This window comes from Sciurus carolinensis, unplaced genomic scaffold (genome assembly GCF_902686445.1).
Source record: "Sciurus carolinensis unplaced genomic scaffold, mSciCar1.2, whole genome shotgun sequence".
In the NCBI taxonomy this organism is placed as follows: Eukaryota; Metazoa; Chordata; class Mammalia; order Rodentia; family Sciuridae; genus Sciurus; species Sciurus carolinensis.
This window is the reverse complement of record NW_025920132.1, coordinates 841763-854606: the sequence shown is the minus strand read 5'-3', so window position 1 is coordinate 854606 and position 12844 is coordinate 841763. Positions and strand designations below refer to the sequence as shown.

Genomic DNA, 12844 nt, shown 5'->3' with positions numbered 1-12844 from the left:
AGAAGAACACAAAGTATCCCTGTTCGCTGATGACATGATTATATATTAAGAGGAACCTGGAAATTCCACCAGAAAACTTTTAGAACTCGTAAGTGAATTTAGTAAAGTAGCAGGTTAAGAGATCAATGCTCATAAATCCAATGCATTTTTATACATAAGTGATGAATCTTCAGAAAGAGAAATTAGGAAAACTACCCCATTCACAATAGCATCGAAAAAAATAAAATACTTGGGAATCAATCTCACAAAAGAGGTGAAAGACCTCTACAATGAGAACTACAGAACACTAAAGAAAGAAATTCAAGAAAACCTTAGAAGATGGAAAGATCTCCCATGTTCCTGGATAGGAAGAATTAATATTGTCAAAATGGCTATACTACCTAAAGTGCTATACAGATTCAATGCAATTCCAATTAAAATCCCAATGATGTTCCTTGCAGAAATAGAGCAAGCAATTATGAAGTTCATCTGGAAGATTAAAAAACCTAGAATAGCTAAAGCAATCCTCAGTAGCAAAAGCGAAGCAGGGGGTATTGCAATACCAGATCTTCAACTCTACTACAAAGCAATAGTAACAAAAACGGCATGGTATTGGTACCAAAATAGACAGGTAGATCAATGGTACAGAATAGAGGACATGGACACAAACCCAAATAAATACAATTTTCTCATACTAGACAAAGGTTCCAAAAATATGCAATGGAGGAAAGATAGCCTCTTCAACAAATGGTGCTGGGAAAACTGGAAAACCATATGCAATAGAATGAAATTAAACCCCTATCTCTCACCCTACACAAAACTCAACTCAAAATAGATCAAGGACCTTGGAATCAGACCAGAGACCGTGCATCTTATAGAAGAAAAAGTAGGTCCAAATCTTCAACTTCTTGGTTTAGGATCAGACTTCCTTAACAGGACGCCCATAGCACAAGAAATAAAAGCAAGAATCAACAACTGGGATAGATTCAAACTAAAAAGCTTTCTCTCACCAAAGGAAACTATCAGAAATGTGAAGAGAGAGCATACAGAGTGGGAGAATATCTTTGCCAACCATACCTCAGATAGAGCACTAATTTCCAGGATCTATAAAGAACTCAAAAAACTCTACATGAAGAATACAAATAATCCAATCAACAAATGGGCTAGGGAAATAAACAGACATTTCACAGAAGAAGATGTACAAGTAATCAACAGATATATGAAAAAATGTTCAACATCCCTACTAATAAGAGAAATGCAAATCAAAACTACCCTAAGATTTCATCTCACCCCAATTAGAATGGTGATTATCAAGAATACAAGCAACAATAGGTGTTGGCGAGGATGTGGTGAAAAAGGAACACTCATACATTGCTCGTGGGGTTGCAAATTAGTGCAGCCACTCTGGAAAGCAGTGTGGAGATTCCTCAGAAAGCTTGGAATGGAAACACCATTTGACCCTGCTATCCCTCTCCTTGGCCTATACCCAAAGGACTTAAAATCAGCATACTACAGAGATACAGCCACATCAATGTTCATTGCTGCTCAATTCACCATAGCCAGATTGTGGAACCAACCTAGATGCCCTTCAGTTGATGAATGGATAAAGAAACTGTGGCATATATATACAATGGAATATTACTCCGCAATGAAGAATGATAAAATTATGGCATTTGTAGGCAAATGGACTAAATTGGAGGATATCATGCTAAGTGAGATAAGCCAATCTCAAAAAAACTAAAGGACGAATGATCTCGCTAATAAGTGGATGAGGACATATAATGGGGGGTGGGAGGCGTTAGCATTAGGTTTAGGGTTAGGTTTAGGGTTAGGGATAAGGAGAGCGGTAAGAATGAAGGAAAGAAGGACTGTATAGAGGGAAAAGAGGGGTGGGAGGGGTAGGGGGGAAGAAAAAAAATAAACATCATTGCCCTATGTAAACGTATGATTACACAAATGGTATGCCTTGACTCTATGTACAAATAGAGAAACAACATGTATCCCATTTGTATACAATAAGAAAAAAACAATGCTATGTTAATATTTACAGATGGGTCATCAAATGGAAAAGCAGTTACAATAATTAATTCTCAACCCACAGTTCTATGGACACAAGAAACTTCTGCACAAAGAACTGAATTAGAAGCAGTCATCTATGCTTTCAAGACTGTTGCTCAACCCTTTAACTTGTACACCGACTCACTATACATTGTTAAACTGTTTCCAACCATAGAAACAGCAACACTCTCCTTTTCATCTAAAATTATACATAGGTTACAAGAACTTCAATATCTAATTCATAACAGAACTTCACATTTCTGTATAGGTCATATTCGGAGACATTCCGGATTACCTGGTCCCCTTGCTCAGGGGAATACCCATGCTGATCACTTAACTAAAAATTTTATTTTAACAGCTATAGAAGAAGCTATTATATCACACAAAAATCATCATCAAAATTCATCTGCCTTACAAAAACAATTTCATATTTCTAGAGAAGAAGCTAGAACTATTGTTAAAAATTGTCATGTTTGTCCTAAATTTATTCCTTCTCCACAGATGGGAGTTAATCCTCAAGGACTTTTACCTAATGTCTTATGGCAAATGGATGTAAATCATATATCAGAATTTGGAAAATTGTCTTATGTTCATGTTACAGTTGATACCTTTTCTCATGTTATTTTGGCCTCAGCCAGAACTGGGGAAGCCTATAAGGATGTGATTCAACATTTATTCCTTTGTTTTTCTGTTTTAGGAATGCCTAAAAAATTAAAAACTGATAATGCTCCTGCTTATACATCAAAACCATTTAAAGATTTTTGTTCCAGGTTTAATATTTCTCATTTTACAGGAATTCCTTATAACCCACAAGTACAAGCAATAATAGAAAGGAACCATCAAAGATTAAAAATACAAATAAATAAGTTAAAAGAGGGAGAGCTTAAATACTCTTCCCCACATCATATTTTACAACATGCTTTATTTGTTTTAAATCATTTAAATACTGACAAGGAGGGAAATACTGCAATGATGAGACATTGGGAAAGTAAAAGGTCAAAACAAAGTTTAGTAAAATGGAAAGATTTTTATCTGGTAAATGGAGAAGACCTGATGTCTTGCTAACCTCATGGTCGAGGCTATGCTTGTGTATTTCCACAAGTAGCAGAAACAACTTTGTGGATTCCAGACAGATTAATACATCACTACAAAGAGCCCTATTCAAAGGAGGAAGAACAAAAAGTATTGGATCCCTTACCAACCCAATCAGACGGACGAAAACGGACTAGTATTTAAGATGAAAAAGTTGCATCTTGCACAATCATCCGCAACTCGCAACTCAGACCTGCTGACTTGGGGACAAGTGAAATGCCTGACTACCGCTGCTGAACACATGGTGAACAGCTCCGGAAAACCTAAAACCCCAGAGGCTTTGTTTTTTGCATTGATTGCTCTCATTTCAACTCAGGTACTGCCTATTTATGCTTATGATAATGTAGGGAAGGCTTACTGGACCTATTTTCCAAATCCTCCCTTACTGCATCCAACTACTTGGAGCAGATCTAATATTAAAGTATTTACTAATGAGCCTCAACTACTTGGAGGGATTTCAGATTCTTTAATACCACATAAAATAGCATTTACAATTACATTTCATGGAATTACAGAAGAGACACCAATGTGCTTTAGTACAGATAATCTACATGTGCCATTGGGATGTCTCTCTTTAAGTTATAGGACTTATATTACTGATTCTCCAGAAGAAGACAATGAAAGAGATATATGGTCCCTAGAGATAACCTCACTTGGATATGCTAATTATAATGATACAAATATTTAAGTGACTTTACCGCTTCCTTTTAAGCCATGTGACGACTTTAACAGTCGTAAAGACAGCTCTTGGAATCTACTCAATTTAGAAACAGATTTCCCAAAATGGTTTGAATGTGGTTTTCATCATACTGTATTACAGTTTAAGCCACAAGGCTCTGCTACTACTATTACAGATTATTCTGTGTCTTCTCCTGATTTTGATTACAAACTTTGGTTAAAGATAAGATGAAATAAAACAGTACATTTTAATTTTAACCCTTTTCATACCAATGAGCCTATTCATAGATGGTTTACTCCTGGATGGGTAACACCCATCTATCAGAGTGACCTTATAAATGGTAAATTCTCTTACTTTCCTGACTTGTATAAACTATTAGCAGCTACTAATATAGTATTAATACAAAGACCTAAGTAAACCTAATGACTTTGCAGTACGTGCTTGTATAAATGCTCCTCGTGCTATTCTTATGTCTACCATAAATAATTTCAATATCACTAAAAATAAGGAAGCTTATAACATTTATTGTTATGATTGTGCTCTTACTAATTGTATTAATTCAACCATGTCTAAAGATTTAAAGGTGCTTTTAATTGTACATCAGCCTAATTATGTTATATTGCCAGTCAATCTTACAGAATCTTGGTATGATGACCCAGGTGTTGAAATTTTAAAAACAGTTAATGAACTTTTAAGACCAAAAAGATTTGTTGCAGCTTTGATCCTAGGAATAACAGCTTTAATCAGTATAATCACTTCCTTAGATCTTTTGACCACAGCGCTTGTACAGGAAATTCATACCGCTTCACATGTAAATGATTTATCTCATAATATCTCTGTGGCTTTAGTAGCACAAGAACAAATTGATAAAAAATTAGAAACTAGAATTAATGCTCTTGAAGAAGCTATTCTCTTTATGGGAAATGAGATTCAAAATATTCAAACTAGAATGACCACTAGATGTCATGCTAATTATAAATGGATTTGTATTACTCCTTTAAAGGTTGATAATAATACTAATTGGGAACAAGTTAAAACTCACCTTAGAGGAGTTTGGAATAATACTAATATAGCACCAGATATCAATGCTTTACAACTACAAATAAGAATGTTGAGTCAGGCTCATCTCTCAGTTGTTCCAGCAGATAATTTGGCCTCCCAAATGTTTCATAATATAAAAACAACTATATTTAATAGTACATTCCTAAATACAATATTACAATATGGCTTTATTGGAGTATGTATTTTAATTTTAATTTTTTTGTCTTCTAGTCCTCCTCCGAGTAATCCTCAGACTAGTCAAGAAAATAAAAATCCAAGAAAGCCTCTTCACTTTACAAAATAAAAAAGGGGGAGCTGTGGGGCCATCTGGAATTCCATCCAGTGCTTGACAAAGATCCTCTGGAGGATGATTGCAAAGGCTCATCCTAAAAGGAATTGCTGGATGTTTTGCTCCAAAGCATGGTGTTTTCTCTAATAATATATTACTCATTTCAGTCTGAACGGATTGCTTAAGGGGATGAAGGGAATACAACAAAAATTCCAGAAAATATTACCTACAATCTGAAAAACAATGGGTCTTTACCACTAACAAAATTAAAAATAATTTTGCAACCGTACAATGAGTCCCTGAAAGCCTCTGGAGAAAATAGTTGTAGATCTGCCTTTGTCTCCAACAGGCTGGTTAAATTTAACGATGGTTTTGTTCATGTGTGGTGGTGAGGTAAGAGAATAAGGTTTCACAACATTCCTTCCTTCCTACAAAGAATTTGTCACCCCTATAATAAACGTTGGTACACAATTACAATTGAGACCACTGCCCTCCTTTACCCCTTAACTCAGCAATTCAGATATTAACCAGATGGACCTAGTAGAGATAGTCACATGAGATTACTTGTCTATTGTTTTAACCATGAGAATATTAAGAATAGTCTTAGGTCACATAGAGTTTAGATATTAACGAAGTAAATATCGTATTAGTTCACCGAGGTAGTTAGATATTCTTAAAACAATTGTGAATAGGTAAGGATAATCTGTAAGGTTACTGTTTTCTCATAATTTTCTGTTCCTTGTTAAAAACAATTTCTGCCTATGCTTTGAAAACTTCTTTAATAATAACCACAAGATTGTCATTATAGCCTGAAGAAAAATGTATATAAACCCAGCCTTCCCCAGAATAAAGTGGGATTGATTGCAGCAGAACTAGAGTCTGTGTCTTTCATTCTCCATCCATCACTGACGCTGTCTCCCTGAGCCCCGTTTACCTGTGAGGAACCCATGGACTCCTGCTAGCTCTGGACCCCGGCATGCATTATTATACAGCAAATCAAAACAACTTAACTAGCAAAATTAAATCTAAAAGAAGAAACTGCCAAGTCAGTAGCAAGAAATTGAGCATGACCTACACTTAGGAACATTCTGTGTCCCTCAGTTCCAGGCTGCTGGGTAAGATGGGGGACCCAGGAAAAGGGTATAGCCTCTGCCCTGCAAACCTCCAGAACTACTGCTGTGACTGCTCACTGGTTGACCTAGACTGTGAAAGACTTGGAGACCTCTCTGCAAAACCTGAGTGTGACATTTATCTTTCCAACACCAGACCCAGGAATCCCTGGCTGTCAGGTCTCCTGGTCCAATCATGTTCAAAGTTGCACTGAGAATAGCACCATTGGAAGGTATTTCAAGAAGAATGGTGGTCAGTCAAAAGTTCCAATTTCAGTAGGAAGGTGAATGAATGACAGAAAGTTTGGCCAATCAGCACAGACTCGGGCCCTCTGTGCCCACTATGTGCAGGCTCCATTAGATGACACCTCATCCTGAGAAGGCAAACAAAAGTCTTCTCATCCCAGAAGGTGAGCAAAGCTGTGGAACATGATGGGTGGAATGGTGAGACTTTGGACAGTTGGTGATTGTTCTATCAAAGAGAGTCCCTGCAGGGTAACAAATTATTTGACCAATTGGAAATGCCCAACCTCCTTCAGGAAGATTTACTGGGCATTTGTAGAAGACCTGTGTATATATTATGAAACAGCTGCCCTCAATTTGCCCCCCCACCATTTAAAACTTTTACTACATCTGTACATTCTAAATTTTAAGCAGGTTGTTGATATATGTTATTATTATAATATAATGTTACATAAATACCCATTTGTTTTAAAAAGTCAGAAATGTCTTCTGGAAGTGACATTTAAATGGAGTTGTTAGACCACCTCTAGGAATGACATTGTTCACGTTTATTCACGGGGTTATAGGAAATGGAGAAGACCTTGACCTTGAGAAGGGAGGGTCCTGGGCCAGACTGGTTATATGTAAATTAGATTTTTTATATTATAACCATTGTTGGTTTATGCATTTTACTCCTCATTCCTGTATATATAGTTGACAATGGTAAGTACTTTTTAGATATAGAGGCTTTTTAGATATTGTAATGTTCAAAGTAGAAGTGGTAAAATATAACACATTTTGTAAATTATGTTTTTTGAATATTTCTAGGAAATGTTTTGCAGAGGACAATAGCCAAAACACCTGTTGAGTAATAAGCATTGTATGCTGATTCTCTAGATCATCATGCCAGTGTGCTTACAATTAGGCAAAAGTAACCATTGATCCAATGTCTGTGGGTTTTGTTTTACTTTGCTCTGTACATAGTGTATATAAAGAACAAACAAGTTGTAATCTAAACCTAGTTTTTCTAGATGTTAATGAGGTTGCCAGTGTATGACAAAAGTAGAATTAGTAAACAAATCTTGTATGTTTTGTGCTAAAATTCCTAGGAAGAATTTTCTTCTTAAAATTGGATCATTATAGCACACTGGGTTGGTGAAGTACCAGAATTCTCATATTTTAAAGTCATTTTCAATTTAGAAGTATTGTCATATGTGTGCAGTTCCTTGAAGATGGTCATGTACATATTGGACAAATTGAGTTTTTAATTGAAATATCCAGTCTGCCTAGATGTTTAGAAGTGCCTGATGAATGTTAAATGTACAGGTACTAAAATATCACTTCATAAGTCTAAATGTTCTCTCTGATATGTGGAGGTTAACACACAATAAGGTGGGGGACACAGAATAAAATTTTATTGGATTAAATCAAGTAAAATTAAGGGATGGTATAAGATGGGTATAAGAATGATAATAGACTGAATCAGACATAAATTTCCTATGTTTATATATGAATACACAAGCAGTGTAACTCCAGATTGCATATAACCACAAACCTGGGAAGTTTGGTTCCATGTATGTATATATGTCAAAATACAGACTACTGTCATGTATATCTAAAAAAGAATAAAAGTTTTAAAAAAGAAAAATAATAAATCTAAAAGAAGTACAAATAATACAATCTACAGGGAACTCTAAATTTAAGGAAATGAATAGAATGAAGCAAGGAGTAGAAGAGTGTTACATAAAACCTTGGCCAAAAGAAAGCTGGGAAGGCCAAATTATGATATAGAAAACAGTTTAAAGCAAGAAGTTATCTGAGATAAAATATATTTTTAATAAAAAAAACTTTGAAAATAGACAAAGTAGAACATTATATGCAGATAAAAAAAGCTTTCCCTAGAATACTGCAAAAAGAATAGATATACTTTCAACTCACACCATATATCTAAGATATAAAAAGTTAAGATTAACATGAGTAAATAAATAGAAATCAACACTTGAATACTTGAGACACTAATATGCACTTGCTGTAAGAAAAAGTGAAACAAATTGTAATTTAAAAAACAAAATACTTTGAAAATAATTTAAACAAATTTGACTTACATACTAAATGTTTTCAATAGAAATGTAATATGAAAGTGGTTCAACCAACAGGAAATTAATAAACCAAAGAATAATAGATATAAAAATACTAAAATTGTTTTCTGATCATCAGTGTATAATGATAGAAATCTAAAGTGGAAAGGATGTTCAAAAATCCACACATATGTTGCAATTGATTGAACAGTCCTGAACATAAAATTTTTCCAAAATCAAAAGATTGAATTAAAAGATGTTTTTACTTCTCAAAGTTATCTGGTGACTTCATGTTAATATCTCTCAAACTCCCAATGATATTCTTTGCAAAGTTAGAAAAGACTTATTCTAGAAATTTTTGGAATATCAAATTTTATGGATGTATCAAATATATTCAAAATAGAAAAAAATGAGAGAAGATTGTTTCATGATTTAAAAATATTAAAAACTCTAAAATTTAATTGGTAATAATGACATCAACCAAGACAGATGAACATAGTGAATTCTGAGTGTAATAAAGCCTTGCATATACAGCAAATTAAGACATTTGAACAAAAAATTTTATTACAGCATTAATCAACAGAGCTGCAATGTGGAAGCCAACCAAATAACCATTAAAATATGTGGATGGAGCAATTTGGAATATAGAAATTACAGAATATTTTTCCAGTTAAAAGTAATAAATTTTTGCAAAATCTATAATCAGAATAAATCTTCAGTACATTATGTTAACTGAAATATGTCTGTACCACAAAGAAAAATATCGGAGAACTCTACTTATATAAGACAACTAAAAACAAAGAAACAAATATGCAAAAAAATCTTCTGAACAGAAATGAGAATGACATTAGTGATAGGAAAAGACAGAAATAAACACTTGCTTACATAGAAGTATATTTATTGATTTTTGAGATGTAAGCATTCTCTCGATATATTACTTGACAATTTGAGTTAATATTGTTGAACAGTATGCATGATATGGTGGAAGAGCAAGTGCTGTTTTGTGGTTTTGATCACAATTAAAATTTCAACCAACACATAAAAAAAAAGAATTGTAAAATATTTGAAAGATACCTTTAAAATGCTATGGTCTTTATCCTATAAACAGAATAAATTCATGAATATATATATATATATATATATAAAGCATGCATATAATCCAGAATTACTATGGTAATTCTGAGGAAGGGAGGTAATAATTTCAATTCCATCTTCAAAAACTTTGTGAGAACCTCTTCCCAAATATAAATAGTGCCGGGGTTCAGCCCGAGCAGGAGTCCATGGGTTCCACACTGGTAAACGGGGTGTGGGGAGACAGCATCGGCGATGGGTGGAGAATGAAAGACACAGACTCTAGTTCTGGTGCAATCAATCCCACTTTATTCTGGGGAAGGCTGGGTTTATATACATTTTTCTTCATGCTATAATGGCAGTCTTTTGGTTAACATTAAAGAAGTTTCCAAAGCATAGGCAGAAAACAACAACCTTACAGATTATCCTTACCTAATCACAATTGTTTTAAGAATATCTAATTACATCAATGAGCTAATACAATATTTACTTCCTTAATATCTAAACTCTATGTGACCTAAGACTATTCTTATTATTCTCGTGGTTATTATTCTCGGGGTTAAAACAATAGACAAGTAATCTCATGTGACCATCTCTACTAGGTCCATCTGGTTAATATCTAAATTGCTGAGTTAAGGGTTACACTAGGCCAGCGGTCCCAATTGTAATTGTGTACCAACGTTTATTATAGGGGTGACATATTCTTTGTAGGAAGGAAGGAATGTTGTGAAACCTTATTCTCTTACCTCACCACTACACATGAACAAAACCATTGTTAAAATTTAACCAGCCTGTTGGAGACAAAGGCAGATCTACAACTATTTTCTCCAGAGACTTTCAGGGACTCATTGCACAGTTGCAAAATCATTTTTAATTTTGTTAGTGGTAAAGACCCATTGTTTTTCAGATTGTAGGTAATATTTTCTTGAATTTTTGTTGTATTCCCCTCGTCCCCTTAAGCAATCTGTTCAGAATGAAATGAGTAATATATTATAAGAAAAACACAGCAGAGTAAACACCATGCTTCAGAGCAAAACATCTGGCAATTCCTTTTAGGATGAGCCTTTGCAATCATCCTCCAGAGGATCTTTGTCAAGCACTGGATGGAATTCCAGATGCCCCCACAAAATGGAAAGGGATTGGGGATGTAGCCAATTACTAATGCACCCCTGGATTCTATCCCTATTACATTCACATATAAAAAATTTTCATTACTATGTACATATACATGATAAAAGATCAATATGGGTAAAACATAAAATTCACTTAAAAAGGTATACTATCCCTATAAAAATGTAAAAGCATATAAATCTTATTGACAATAGAAACCAGAATAAGTATATCTTAATTCCAACAATGTCCTAATTTTTGATGTAATGGAAATATATTCATAAAATATAGACAAAAATAAAAGTGTTACATGAAATGAGGAAACGTCTCCTACAACATGAAATGTAGTCTATAAAATGAAAGAATAAAGGAAAGGAAAATTGAACCAAATATAGATATATTATTTACAAATGCTTTCATATAACTATAATCTGCAACTATCACTACATACCACAAAAGAGCATTTATTGTGAAACATGACTTTCATTTCACAAAAAATCAATAACAAATTTTATTTATAATGAACACAGGGAAGTGAATTTTAAAGAATAAATATATAAATAATATTAAACTGTTTTAGGATATTAATTTATTAAAATGACTTGACCTATATTTCTCCAAAAATGTGCACATTATCACCTGGAGACCCACAAATAACAGAAAACATTTTAGATCATTCTATCATTCACTAGCAAAGGGGAGTTGGGTGGTTAACTTAAATGAACTGGGACATCACTGTAGACACACAGAAGATTTAAAGAATTTTAAAACATGATAAACATAGGGCAGATCATATTCAATGATAATGGGAGAATTAAACCTAAGCTTCTAAAAATCTTTTCTGTTAGATAACTTCTCCATCAACATTTTGAAATTTGGCTTCTTCCTTAAACTTTGGGCCTCTCAACTGTGTCTTCTTATAAGTGTAGACCACAGTATTTCATATCACTGAATTACTCTCAGTATCACGTTTCTAAAGTGAAGGATATATAACATACCCAGAGAGGGATAGATTAAAGACTAAACAGAATGTCACTAACAATTTATTTACACAAAAGTGTCCTGTTTTTCTTGAAAGCACAAATCTGAAATGCATTCCTATAGAGAAGTTCCCAGAAGATATTCATTAAGGGAAGAAAATTAAATAATCATAATTAATTAAAAATTGTGAAGGGAAGTTATACATACCGAGGAAGACCAAGTTTCTGTAATTCTCTAACATCACATCTCTATATAATCTTTGTTGAGCTGGCTGAAGGCATTTCCACTCCTCTTCAGTGAAATCAATGGCCACATCCCTGAACATCAACAGTTCCTGAAAAAAGAATAGGTAAATAAATAGTACAGAGGAGAAGGGAGCAGTCCAAATTTCATCTGACAGGGACTGTGGACCATGGATCGACTGGAGGAGGCTGTCAATGATCAGACCTTGGACTGCCCAGAGAACCTCTGTTGAAAAAGTGATTGTCTACTGTTGGCATGCAGACTGACTACAGACCACCAAGGGATCACTGGTTGCCTACTGTTGCCTTGAAGTTCACTGTGACAGTACCCACTGGTTTCATTACATGTGGTTGCCACAATTTTGAGACAATAGGACCTGTCAAACCTGTGGATGGACTGACAAAACCCCATCTCCAGGACCCCTCAGCCCAATTGAATGCACCCTGCCACCGGAATTCCCAAAACAACTGACCACACCCCACTTCTGGGACCCCTGAAACAGACAGATCATACTCTGCTCCACTACCCCTTTCCAACCAAAAACACCCTGTCTCTAGGACACCAGGCTAACCACACCCATGCCCTGAGCTTCAGATCCCAATTTGTCCACATACTTGTAAGCCAGTGTGTCCATCCTGGATTATCCCAGAAGCAGAATCTTCCATCTTTAGGTAGGGCAAATAACATCCTAAGATGCCTGCTGGGAACTGGACGCTCATTGTCATGCATCTTTCATGCAGCAGCCTACCAGAGAGTGGGAGCTTTGAATAATACATAACTGTTATACTGCAAGGTTTTTTCTTTCACCTTTTTGAAAAATTGTAAGTTTTTGTTTCTTTACTTTCCTTGCTCTATTTTCCTTTTGTTAACCTCTTTTCTCAGTCTTTTCCCC

At 34.7% G+C, this 12844-nt stretch overlaps 1 protein-coding gene across 1 annotated transcript in view; it reads right to left on the bottom strand.

Moving 5' to 3' along the window:
* The window catches only part of LOC124974122 (zinc finger protein 883-like), a 64048-nt gene extending 51462 nt beyond the window's left edge, over positions 1-12586 (bottom strand). Inside the window, exons 1-2 of the mRNA XM_047537636.1 lie at positions 12524-12586; positions 11917-12043 (exon numbers count right to left, since the gene is read on the bottom strand). Of these exons, the coding sequence (XP_047393592.1) occupies positions 11917-12043; positions 12524-12586 (190 nt within the window). The remainder of the gene's footprint in view (positions 1-11916; positions 12044-12523) is intronic.
* Between the last annotated feature and the right edge of the window lie 258 nt (positions 12587-12844).